This window comes from Bos taurus, chromosome 10 (assembly GCF_002263795.3).
Source record: "Bos taurus isolate L1 Dominette 01449 registration number 42190680 breed Hereford chromosome 10, ARS-UCD2.0, whole genome shotgun sequence".
Taxonomy (NCBI): domain Eukaryota; kingdom Metazoa; phylum Chordata; class Mammalia; order Artiodactyla; family Bovidae; genus Bos; species Bos taurus.
This window is the reverse complement of record NC_037337.1, coordinates 36,580,044-36,593,752: the sequence shown is the minus strand read 5'-3', so window position 1 is coordinate 36,593,752 and position 13,709 is coordinate 36,580,044. Positions and strand designations below refer to the sequence as shown.

Here is a 13,709-nt window from a genome sequence, read left to right as displayed (position 1 = left end):
ATTTGACAGCAAATTTTAAAGTGATAATACAGGAGATTAAAACAAAATGATGGAGATGTGTTTTCTTAGACAACGTAAACATTTAGATGTTACTGAATAATCACAGGTATTAGAAGAAAATGTGAATGATTAGGAAAAACATGTATAAGCATTCATTTTGCTCTTTGAATTTGTTTGAATGTTTTAGTTTGATTTACTAATTTCAAACTTAAAAGTTGCAGAAATAATACAAGGAATGTCTGTATTCCTTGGATTCACCAGTGGTTTGCATTTTATTCAATTAATTGCTTCATTATAAATCGAATGCAATCTTAATTGAAATATGAACAGGATATTTCATGAATTTAGAAGCTGATTCTAAACTCTGTGGGAAAAGTCAGTATGCAAGAATTGCTAGAGAAACAGTAAAAAACCTTCCCAAACATTAAAATATACTGTAAAATCTCTGCAATTAAAATAGTGTGATATTGACACATGAATAGGCAGATAGACTAGTGGTACATTTAGTAAGTGGTGCTGGACAACTAGATAGCCATTTCAAAAAGGTGAAATTAGGTCTGTGTTTCACACATATCCTCTAAATAGATTTGGGATGTCAGTGTAAAAAAAATGAAATCATACAAATATTAGAATAAAATGATTGCATTTCTATCTAATTTTTGTGTAGGAAAGAGTTTATAATTCAACTTCCAGAGGTAATATAAGAGAATACTCTTAAATTTGACCACATAAAAATAAGTTTTTGCCTGACAAAAGACAGCTGACAAATTGTGAGACATTATTTACACTGAATACTATAGTTACAAGGCTATTGTCTCCAACACAGAAAGAACTTAAAAATTGAGGGGGAAAATTACCACAGATTCAGTTCAAAGTATCTCATAATTGGGGTAATACAAATGAAAAACCACTTAGATACCCTTAGACAAAAATAAAACTATTTGTCACCTATCACACTGGCAAAAATTTTTAAATATAACAGTTCATTCTGTTAAGGAGCCTCTGGGCAAACAGGTGCTCTCATGCATTACTGCTAGGAATACAAATTAGAACTGTATTAGAGGGAAAGTTGGCAACACCCAATAATCTACAGATGCATTTACCTTTCAAATCAGTACTTCCACTTCTAGGAATCTACCTTATAGTAAACACACAAAAATGCATGTAAACGAGGTTATTCATTGTAGCATTATTTGTAATTGCAAAATAATGAAAACAGTCTAAATGTCCATATATGGGGCTTAAATTAAATGACAGGTCTACTCAGTGGATTATCATACTGCTGTTGAAGAATGAGGAAGACCTCTCTGAGCTGATATAAAGTAATTTCTAGGACATACAGTTAAAGAGGCAAAACATAAAAAAGTAAACATACGCTTCATGTGAGAACAAAGGGAATATAAGAAAATGCACAAATACCTGTTCAAAAGAAATTCAAGAAGGATGAACCAGAAATTAAAGTGATTGATTGCTTATAAAGGGCAGGTGGGAAAAGGATAGAAAGAAGGGAAGGAATGGAAACAGGGTAGCAGGGATGAGGAGGAAGAAGTCTTTGAGTGTATCTTATATAAGGCTGATTTTCAGAACCATACTAATATTTTATGTGTCTCTGACATACTTCAAAATAAAATATCAAACCAGTCAGGATGTGGCTGGAGAGGGAGGTTAGGGGGATGTGTGGGCAAAATGGAATAAAATAGGAACAAGTATACTTAACTGTATTAGAAATGAGTAATACAATCAAGTTACAGGGAGTGTGGAATAAGGAACTCGTCTAAGTAACTGAGGGGAACAGTATTTTGATCAGATATGAGAGGGTAAGGACTGAAGGAGCTATTCGTAAATGCCATGATTGACATAGAAAAAGTGTTTCTCCGAGGGTTCTAGGTTAACAGTTTTGAAACTACTTTATGTGTGTATTAGCATTGAACAAATAAGTAAATATGTTGTATATGAGAGCCAGTTTTTCACTGCTGGAGAAAGAAATTAAAAGTAAGAAGGAAGGGGAAAGTTAAAATGAAGCCCATGAAATTTGATTGGAATCAGAGGTATCAGTATAAATTCATGGTTTTATACACACACCCAGATACAGAGATATGCTTGGGTGTGTATGTTTGGTTTTTTTTTTTTCTGCCTCTAGTAGCAGTGACACCCTAGTAACAATGAGGATACCTGGCAACCAGGTCTTGGTTTCTAAACAACTTTTATTCTCTAGTAAAAAGAATCAGGGCTCCTTAAAGAAGTACCGTATTCCAGAACTCAGCAGGGAGAATACAAAATGAACCTTAGGGAATTTTCTCGTGGTCCAATGGTTAGAACTTGGTGTGTCAATCTCTGGGATACTAAGGTTCCACAAGCCACACAGCACAGCCTTTCCCCACCTCCGCCCCCTGCCCCCCACCAGCCCCCGCCAAAAAAAACAGTAAAATGAACCTTAGAACACTTTTAAGTGCTGCTAGAAAGTGAGGAAGTTCTGAAAAAAGCTGGAGGGGAAGGAGGGGTTTGTCAAAAGAACACAGGAACAAACTTAAAGGACTACTTCATGGCCAAAGTTAGAATAATTTGAGCAACAAAATAATAATGATACTGAATTTTAACCCATAGAATAAAAGAAATAGTTATCAGCCCATACTTCATAAATACCTGAATAGACAAAGGTGTAGATGGAGCATCTCTACCTTTCAGTATGAAATTCAGTTAATACAGAAGGAAAGAAGAAAATAAAATTATCCTTAATGCAGATACCACAGTAATACTTGTTGCAGACTAGATGCATTTATGAATGCTAAAATTAGAGGGCAGAAGAGGAGAAACAGAATTTGTATAGCCTCAAAACTGGTAGAGAGAGTGCACCTTATCCAAATGACCAAAGTAAATATCACGAGTAGTATAGATTTTCATACCATGAACTCCGTGATGTGGTGCGCTGGGAGGAGTACATCATCAGTGCCTCATTTCTCTGCTTTTCTTGCTGAAGTGCATAATGTCATTCCAGTCCTGAGGAAACACCAGAAAACCACACATTTTTGGACACTTTGTAGAATAACTGATTGTGCTTTTCAAAAGTGTCAAGGACATGAAAGAGAAAGATTGAGGAAATGTTACATCCTGGAAGAGATTAAGGAGAAGAGCAACTAAATTGAATGCATTGTGGGATCCTGTTCTGGGATCTTGGAACAGTAAGAGGATATTAGTGCAGAAATTCTTGGCATTCAGATAAGACCTGTAATTTAGTCAGTACTTTGCTGGTGTTAATTTCCTTTCTTAATAATTATACTATGATTATATAAGTTGCTAAAATTAGGGAAAGCGGGGGTAGGGAGTAGTAAGGGAACTCTATTTTTTGCAGCTTTTCCATAACTCTAAAGTTAGTTCAGTTTCCTCACACCGTATACAAAAATAAACTTGAATTAAAGACCTGAGAAGATCTGATAAGATATGAAACTATGAAACTTGTGGAAGAAAACATAGGCAGAACAACCTTTGACATAAATTGTAGCAATATTTCTTTGGATCTGTCTCTTAAGGCAAAAGAAATAAAAGCAAAAATAAACAAAAGGGACCTAATTAAACTTAAAAGCGTTTACACAGCAAAAGAAACCATTGACAGAATGAAAAGAAAACCTACAAAATGGGAGAAAATATTTACAAATGATGTGACTGGCAAAAGGTTAATATACAAAATATATAAACCACTCACACAACTCAGTATAAAAAAAACATAGTAGTTTGAACCTGTTATCGCCTATCACTATCTTGTTCCCTCTCTTTGCTCTTTCATCTAGGAACCACTAGTTTGTTCTCTATATCTACGACACTGTTTTTGTTTTACTATATTTATTTGTTTATATTTTAGATTCCACATAAAAGTGGAATTTATTCCACATACAGTAATTGTCTTGCTCTATCTGATTTATTTCACTAAGCATAATACTCTCTAGGTCCATGCACGTTGTTGCAAATGGCACACATTCATCTGTTGTTGGACACTTAGGTTGCTTCCATATCTTGGCTATTGTAAATAGTGCTGCTATGAATGCTGGGGTGTATGTATCCTTTTGAATCAATTAATGTTTTCATTAAATAATTGATGTATTTGTTTTCCCTGGATATGTACCCAGGAGAGGAATTGCTGGATGATGTGCTAGTTCTGTTTTTAGTTTTTGAGAAATCTCCATGCTGTTTTCCATTGCGCCTGTACCAGTTTACATTCCCACCAACCGTGTGCCTTTTCTCCACATCCTCTCCAACATTTGTTATTTGTGGTCCTCTGTTAAGTGACCATTCTGACAGATGTGAGATGCTATTTCCTTTTTGTTTTGGTTTGCATTTCTCTTATGACTAGTCATGTTGAGCATCTTTTCATGTGCCCTGTTGACTTGGTATGAACATTCTTAATGGGAAAAGTTATAGAAAAACTTATTTCATACCTGGTGAAGAGCCTTCAGATGATAAGGAATTCAGTGGGAGTATTTTAGATTTTTATTTTTAGAGTAACAATAGCTGCTTTAGAGAAAGTTTTTGATAAAAGCCCTAAAAAAATTCCCTTAATCAGATGGTCTGAGGTGGGATTATTATAGAAATGACTTTCAGGCCCTTTGTGTACCTTTAAACCTATTGTTACTTTATAGTCAGGAGAGTTCTTTAATAATCAGAGAGCCACTAGGCTCTGTCTCTTCTTTTCACATCAAATAAATGGGCTATCATGGGAAATCAGGTTTCTTTATTGCAGATGGTTGTTTGGTTTTTTTTTAATTGAAGTGGAAGACATAATAAGCTGCTTGAGACTTGGTTGTGGGCTGCTGAGTCATCTTGTATTAGGTCTGCCTTGGAATTTATGTTGAAGAAGATGAGGTCAGGTGGTGGTAGAAATTAAGTAATAGTGGCAGTGGGTGCTCCTTGGCTGGAGATAGGCCTGGAATCACAAACTGCGAGGCTAGTTCACCTTTCTCCTGATGATTTCTGTATGTGAGTGCCCTGCTGTCTGAAGCTTCTTTGCAGATTAGCCCTAGAAAGCAATGTCCTAATCAGGGTGGTGCTCGAGTTAGTATACGTTGTTACATTTTCCTAGTTCAAGGCTTAAATATAACTTAAATTCTTCCCAGAAGTATACAGAAGATTCGATCTAAGGCAGACACAGGATCAGCTTATTCTTTTTAACATTGCTTTAGGACTTTATGTGTGGTTTTGAGTTGGTACATTTGGATAACTCTTGGAAGTGATGTGTCTTTTTTAACTGAAAAAGTAATGTACTTTGAGTATGCTTGGTTTGACATTTTTTAAATCTTCATGGAGATCAATAAATGACAGTACCAGTCTACACAATCTTTTTTTCAAAAAGGAATCCTAATTGAGATATTGTTTTAAATATTTTAGGCCAATAAGCAGAAAGCTTCAGCTCGTAACTTGTTTCTCACCAATAGCCGCAAGGTAAGATTATAGTTTTATATTTCCTGTTTTATGTTTTGCTGGATTATGTTCTTATTATTTAGATCTATGTTTGCTGTTCTTGTCTCTTGTGACCTGTTGATAATTAATCTAATAGTACTTGAGAGAGTTTCTAAATGTTTTCAATCTATTTTATAAATAAAATTGCTCTTCCTTGGCTTTTTGGTTTTCATACCTTTTTGGGTAAGACCATAGCACACTCTTAAGTCCTTGGTCAATCCATGGCATCATCCTGTGCTCAGACTCTTCATCTAAGAAATTGGGGTATTAATGCTTTCTCATAGAAGGAATTAATACAACTTTGTCACTGACTCAATTGACATGAATTTGAGCAAACTCTGGGAGATAGTGAAGGACAGGGAAGCCTGGCGTGCTTCAGTCCATGGGGTCGCAAAGAGTTGGACTGGACTGAGCAACGGGGCAACAACAACAGCACAACTTTGAGTGTTGTGAGAATTAGGTGAGGTAACCTTACTAGTTGTGTGTCCTTGGGCTAGTTACTCATCCTCATTTTCTTATCTATATATAAAATACCAACTTCATAGGGTTTTTATGGAGAATGAATTAGTTATGTTAAACTTACAATGGTGCCTAGCATATAATAAATATTGACAGCTCTTTTTTTTTTTTTTTTAAGTTTTTTGGCCACACCATGTAGCTTGCGGGATTTTGGTTCCCCAGGCAGGAATTGAACCCCCAGGGCCCTTGGCAATGAGAGCTTGGAGTCCTAACCACTGGGCTGTCAGGGAGTTCCCAACAGCTCTTATTAGCAATGTGTTTAATAATACTTCAAAACTTCCTAGAACATTGTAGGTTACTATATATTTTTTTCGTCTTCTAAAGTCTGTAGATTTCTCACAGACCTGGGACTAGCTCACACTCCTGTTCAGGGATGTTAATCACATTGGAAGAGAAAAAGATATGGCCATAGGAGGATGATATATGCACTGGGCAAGTTGAGGGATGCTGTGGTTTAGAGTCCAGGGAGAACTGGCCCCAGTGTTGGGTCCTCCTCCATTGTGACAATACGTTGTCATCTGCAGCTCGCCCACCAATGCATGAAGGAGGTGCGTCGAGCCGCCTTGCAAGCCCAAAAAAACTGTAAGGAGACTTTACCTCGTGCCCGCCGCCTCACCAAGGAAATGCTTCTATACTGGAAGAAGTATGAGAAAGTGGAGAAGGAACACCGCAAACGTGCAGAGAAGGAAGCCTTGGAGCAGCGGAAGTTGGATGAAGAAATGCGGGAGGTAGGGCAATAGCATGAAACTTTGAAAACCATAATAGCTGCAGCCATATTGAGAGATTGTTGTACATTTCGTAAGTTATAAATCTAACCAATGAAACCATCGAAAAAATATTTTAAGACATAACTTTGAGGATAGTGATTCTAGTCCAGTAAATCAGTTGTTTTTATTCTTTTAGTAAGGTCTTCTCCCTGGCCTTCACCTCTCTTTTTGTGTTAATTTCTTATATTCTTTGTAGCCTTATTCTTTTGTTTATTTCTGGAGGACATGCACTCCCCGCCCCCCCCCAAAAAAAGGAAGGAATGAAAGAAAAAGAGAACAGCTTATAGTTTAGCTTGGCTTGGTTCCAAGCTAAGTTATGTTAGTTTGTTGGAAGATCAGGACTGGTTGCAGTTTTCTGAGACCCATTCTCCCACCTACCTTTCTGTTTTAACTTGCAGTCAGTTCTCTTGCTAAGCTTGATATCAAGTGAGCATATTATTCAGGTAAGCAAGAGGAGAGATTAAGAAGACAAAGCCATTATGTTGCCATTGGTAAATCCATTGGGATGAGTGGAAGGACAGTTGAGGTCTGGAGAAGGAAAAGAATTGGAGGATTGCATATTTTCTTTCAGGTATAAGTAGTACTCCTGTCAAACAGAGCTGTGGAGGCTCTTTTGAGTTCTGCATCTTCCCTCCTGTCTCATGCCTTTGATGGACAATATAGATTTTGCCCAGTTTTCTTAAATCCCTGGGCAATGTGTATTTTTACTTGCAAGACAAATGTGTTTTGAGTTAGTAAACTTTTGATGTATTAGAAATACTTGCTCACTGACTTTAGAGGCATTTGAGTTAGTCATAGGTCTTGAAATTTTGAAAGTGACTTGGCTTATAATCTAGGTTTGTGAGACATTGTCTCAATATGTTGATAACTAACTGATAAGAGTTTCATCTGTGATTATGTTGACTTCCATCTTTTTCTCTGAGTTTCTGAATTAAGACATTTTTGATGGATTCTTGTTCCCTTAATTTGCCTTCTTTATTTAAACACATGGTAATTTACTTCCTTTCGGTACAAGGGAATATTGCTCTTTTGTTTTAATTTAGAAAGGTTTTCTTGACGGTACTTTAGCTTTAGAATATGAAAATCCATATACTTTATGAAAAGAAATCTGTTTTCTCTCAGATTTTTTTCCCTAATCTGAATCTAGCTAAAGTGTTTTAAAAAAAAAAAAAAACAACAAAAAAACCCTAAGGAGAAGTCTGGTTTTATGTTGCATGCTTTGGGACTTATTTCTTTCCTTGGCCATGTTCCTTATTTTAGTACTGTTTTTCTTTTGTACAGGTGGATCAAAGATAACTCAAATATACTTCATAGGAATTTTGCTATAAAATAGTTCATGCGAAATAATGACCCTTTGATTTGGTATTATTGTGTGAGCTGTATTTCATGTAATTCAGTCTTTTGGATCATTTGCTTACTCATTTTATTGTTTATCTTGAAGAATGATTTTTACTGACATAATGAAACATTATGTCAGTATAAAGAACATTATTTTTCTTACTAGATAATTTCAGAGGCACTTTGAATTTATCTTCCTCATTTTTTAAAAAATTAAAAAAAATTATGTGTTTGTGATATTGTATTTAGTCTGTATTCATGTTTTGTAGCTATCATTATCACAGATGAACAATGGGTTGTTTTGGGCAGCATTTTCTTATAGGCTTCTTAGTCTCAGATACCTCCTGCAGAATAATTTATAGCTCTTCATCACTTATTTTGACTTTCGATGTTAAAGAAGAGTTTGAACACATATATGTTTTTAAAAATAAAGCTGTACACGTGTATTTGTCACCAGAGTTATTAAGTAACATATGTTGTTTGAATTTAGTTGGTATGGTAGTACTGTTAAAGAAAAGTAAAGGAATAAAGAATTAAGCATTTTAGACAGCAGCCTAGTGGAAAAAAGATTTCATTTTGTAAAGGAGAGCAAAACATAGGTTATTATTAGGCTATAAGTGAAGATTATTCCTGGCTTTTAGTGCCACTGTCTTGATTATAAATAAAATTTGTTCATTAGCAATTTTTCCCTTTTTAAATGTAAAGAATTTGTAAAGGAGTTGTTTGCAGACTATGTATAGGTTTAGTGAATGCTGTTAACTACCCTGTATGTAATTGATGATTTGACTCTTTTCACTTTCAACTTTTTTCCCTTTTAGGCTAAGAGGCAACAGCGAAAACTGAACTTCCTGATCACCCAGACAGAGTTGTATGCCCATTTCATGAGTCGTAAACGAGACATGGGTCATGATGGGATCCAGGAAGAAATCTTAAGGAAACTGGAAGATAGTTCTGCACAGAGACAAATTGACATTGGCGGAGGGGTGGTAGTTAACATCACACAGGAGGATTATGGTGAGTCCTGAATCAGAAATTAGAGAAAGGAGATACCCCCCATTTTTTCATATCTCAGGTTATATTCATTATTACTTCTTGTAAGTTTTATCTTGATCAATAAGTAGTATTGATCAAAAGGAAACTCTATTTTAATTGGAGTAGGGAAAGTATGAATGTTTCTATAAAATAAGCATATAAAAAGCTTTTATTGAAGAATTTAAAGAGGAAAAGGTGTGGTTATTTGATCTTGCAAATTTGGGAAGATTTTGTGTTTTGATTTGTTAATAGAAATAAAAGATATTTTATCAGAAGAATGCAGTGAATTTGTCTCTCACATAACAGGATTCTTGGTGATACAAGTAAAACATGAGAAGAGACTATTTCGATACTTTTGTGACCACACAGTGAGGGAGGAATTGGTGTAAAGTTTAAGAGGAATTTCACAGAGAATAGTGCTCAAGATCATGTTGAGTAAGAGAAAATGAGAGTGTTTCAGATTATCTTGGGATTTAAACATTCTCTATTATTTTCTTTTAGAATAGTTTCACCCAGTATAAATATATTACAATTTTGAATCCTCGTTGTCTTGCTTTTCCTGACTTTAGCATTACTTTGTGCATGAAATGCAGGATTGGGAAACTGGAGCTCAGTCTCCTGGTGGCTTTTGTGAGCTGACTTTGGCTCCTGGAGACCATGGGAGACCCCTGCCTCCATTACCACTTCCAGGTCCTTACCTCTGTCAAGTAATTAGATCTTTTTCTTCTCCCTCACCCTCTTTGAATTTAGGGATAAACAGAATGTGGAGTCAGGGATCCACACATGCTAGTATAAATTGCATCCTCGAAAGAGGTCAGTTAATGAGATGTTATAATCAAAGTTTTTCCCTTTTCAGATAGTAACCATTTCAAAGCCCAGGCCCTAAAGAATGCTGAAAATGCTTATCATATTCATCAGGCTCGGGTGAGTCTTAGAAATGAACTATTGGGTCCTGGAAATGCCCTTACAGCCTTTCACTTAGGTAGTCTTCCTTTAAGTTAATCATATTTTCAATTAAAAACATTGTTGAATATGTATATATGTATGAGACTGTATTGGATGGGGATTGTAGCCCTATTTACTTTAGAATAATAGTAGGAATACTTGAGGGAAGATGGGAAATGAGCTTTTGCTTTTCTAAGCTTTAAAAATGTGTTGACTAAAGCTAAGAGAGTTTTTCTATTTTTTTTTCTCTTGTCCTCTCCAGTATGTATGGATAATACCAAGTGAAATGCATCATTGTTTAGTGAAAAATACCACACTCTTGATTGTTAAGAAAGCTTGTATCATGCCTAAAAAATGCTAAGTTAGCACATTCTTTCACTTTAGTAATAACTTGCTTATTCATGATACAGTGACATATGAAATCAGAAAGAAACAACAGATTAAATTAAATAAAGAATTAAGTAAACATTAATTAAACACAATTAAGTAAACACCATTTAATATACTGCATAGGAGCCCCTGTATCACTTTGACAGAATCCAAGCCAAGGATAGAGACAAACTCAGCCTATTCCTCACGAACTCTGACCAATCAAATAGATTTTATATCACATTTTAAATAAATTCATTGATGAAGCAGGTAATCATGTAATATGGCTTAGTGCCTGTCTATCAAAAGTATATGCTTAATACAACTGTTAAATTAATTTTGAAATATTAGTAATATACTTTAATGTACGGTTGACCATTAAGTAACTGTGGGAGTTAGTGGTGCCAACACACCCTGAAGTCAAAAATCTTTGTACGACTTTACAGTCAGCCTGCCATGTCTGTGGGTCCACTTCCACAGATTCAACCAATGGCAGGATCATGTAGTACTTTTGTACATACTTAGTGGAAAAAATTTCCATGTCAGTTGACCTACACAGTTCAAACCCTTGTTGTTCAAGAGTCAGTTATATCATGCTTTATATGTAATACGATATATTACATTATATTATCAGAAAGTTTGTTCCAGCCAGCACAAGATAGATACATTAGCATTATGAATTTCATTTGAATTTAATTATTTTCCTCTCATATTTTTATTCTAATATACTTTTATTTTCCAGACAAGGTCATTTGATGAAGATGCAAAAGAAAGTCGAGCAGCTGCCCTGAGGGCAGCAAACAAGTCTGGCACTGGGTTTGGGGAGAGTTATAGCCTGGCAAACCCATCTATCCGGGCTGGTGAGGATATTCCACAGCCTACAATTTTTAATGGCAAATTAAAAGGTTATCAGCTGAAAGGCATGAATTGGTTGGCAAATCTCTATGAACAGGTGAATTTTAGAACTATGTGCTACCCCCTCTGTTTTGTTTGTAAATTATATATTGTGAAATGAGCACAAGATAATGTTTTAGATTTCATCCTTTTTTAAAAAAAAAAAAGCTTTGTCTTTTGACGGGAATCAGAAAGATGTCTCTATTTCTTTTTTTTTGAAGGGAAAGGCTACCCACTCCAGTATTCTGGCCTGGAGAATTCCATGGACTGTATAGTCTATGGGGTCACAAAAGTCAGACGTGACTGGCAACTTTCACCTTCACTTTCTTTTTTTTTTTGTATATTAAAAGCATTCTTTATTCAACAAATAGCACCACTTTGGGCAAGTGAGTTTTTTTTTTTTAATTTTCAAATTTTTATTTATTATTATTTTACTTTATAATATTGTATTGGTTTTGCTGTACATCAACATGCATCCGCCACGGGTGTACACGTGTTCCCCATCCTGAACCCCCCTCCCACCTCTCTCCCCATACCATCCCTCTGGGTCATCCCAGTGCACCAGCCCCAAGCTTCCTGTATCCTGCATCGAACCTGGACTGGCAATTCTTTTCTTATATTATATTATACATGTTTTAATGCCATTCTCCCAAATCATCCCCCCCCTCCCTCTCCCACAGAGTACAAAAGATTGTTCTATCCCTCTATTTCTAACCTGGAAACTTTATTGGGAAATATTTGTATCGTGTATAAAATTTGTCTTAAGTGGTCTTAGTAAGCCTGATTGCTTTTATACCTGGATTAGATTAGCTGAAAAACTGGGTTTGGCCCATTTGCCTCATGTATCATGATTCAGAGTTGTAGCTTGGAATTGACAAAAGGAATCATTACAGTAATGAGTAATAGTGCTGAAACTGGGTATCTCTAGTCACTTTTGTTTGAACAAAAACAGAATTTGACATTTTGGGTAGTTCTTTTTGGCAGTAATGAAGCCTGAGAAAAAACTCTGTGTTTTTGTTTTTTTTTTCCCCCCAGGGTATTAATGGCATTCTTGCAGATGAAATGGGCCTTGGTAAAACAGTACAGAGCATTGCCCTCCTGGCCCATCTGGCTGAGGTGGGTAGATGCATGCAGTCTTTTCATCTTCCTCTCTCTCAATCCTAGGGTTGTTTTCTACTGAGCCATTATCAAGCACTATGCTAGGTTCTGTAGCATACCACGACATTAGGTCTTGGTCCTTGCCTTGAAAGCCTTTACAAGGTGACACAGTGTGGTGAAACTTTCTAGTTTTCAAGAATGTTAGGACAGGTTTTGAGCATATGTGTTTTCACTCCCCATCTCCTGCTTCTGTTGAGAACCACCAGTATAGTGGCAAAAACATTGTAGTTAGTTAGATCAGAAGACCTGGTTTCACATCTCAGCTCTATGCTTACTAGCAGTGTTAATTTGGACAGTTCACTTAGTCTCTTTTGACCTGACTTCCCTTTAACTCTCTGAGGTTTAGTTTCCACTTCTGCAAAGTGGTGCTCATACCTACCTTACAGGAATTTTGTAAGAATTAAAAGAGAAAGAATGTGTGAAGTCATTTTGAAAAAAGCAAAATGCTCTATTCCAATTAAATAATAGTAATATTGTTGTGATCATCTAGTATAAGGAAAAGCAACACATACAAGTCAGTATGTTATAAGTGCTTTGTGAATGATACAAATTAGGACCTGTAAGAGGTGGGAGGAGTGGGAGTAATTGCTTGTTGTTTTTTCTCAAGATGTTTCTAGCAACTTCCTTGTTTGTGTTACTGTAACACAGAATATTATTTTTCTTAACATATGATATTATTATTATTGAGTGTATAGGAATGAGAAATGGGAACCATTTCTCTTATTACAGTGCATTGCCTATTAAGCTATTCTTGTTGTTAATTATAATTTTGAGTTTAATCTCTTCAGTTTTCCTGCAGTTGGCTGACTCAGATTTTCTGTTTCAGAGAGAGAACATTTGGGGACCTTTCTTAATAATTTCGCCTGCATCCACACTTAACAATTGGCACCAGGAGTTTACTAGATTTGTTCCTAAATTTAAGGTAAAAATCAATAATAATTCTCTTTTTAAAATAAATGTTTTGACTCCATTTTTGCTGCCTTCCTTAACTGCTCATAATAGCTTTTAATTCTTGCATTTTTTTCAAATAACGTTGCATACACTTCCTATTGAAGTTACTGATGGGAACGATAAGAGAGTATGTTGCATCCTTCTGTTTTATGAGAAAGCTGAAGTCCAGTTTGAGTGATTTTGCTGCATTGGCCACATGAATTGTAGCTCCTAGTTGTACTGCCATAATAGAAAGTATCTATGTTGCTGACTTAATGTAGGTTTTGATAAATCATAATCAGTTTTCTT

General features: G+C 35.6%; 1 protein-coding gene across 4 annotated transcripts in view; it reads left to right on the top strand.

Moving 5' to 3' along the window:
• INO80 (INO80 complex ATPase subunit) overlaps positions 1–13,709 on the top strand; it is a 123,215-nt gene that overhangs the window by 35,139 nt on the left and 74,367 nt on the right. For all 4 annotated transcript variants that reach the window (NM_001205384.1, XM_024997340.2, XM_024997339.2 and 1 more), the window contains 7 exons: positions 5,377–5,430; positions 6,492–6,695; positions 8,891–9,086; positions 9,961–10,028; positions 11,161–11,370; positions 12,348–12,428; positions 13,297–13,392. In NM_001205384.1, the coding sequence (NP_001192313.1) occupies positions 5,377–5,430; positions 6,492–6,695; positions 8,891–9,086; positions 9,961–10,028; positions 11,161–11,370; positions 12,348–12,428; positions 13,297–13,392 (909 nt within the window). The remainder of the gene's footprint in view (positions 1–5,376; positions 5,431–6,491; positions 6,696–8,890; positions 9,087–9,960; positions 10,029–11,160; positions 11,371–12,347; positions 12,429–13,296; positions 13,393–13,709) is intronic.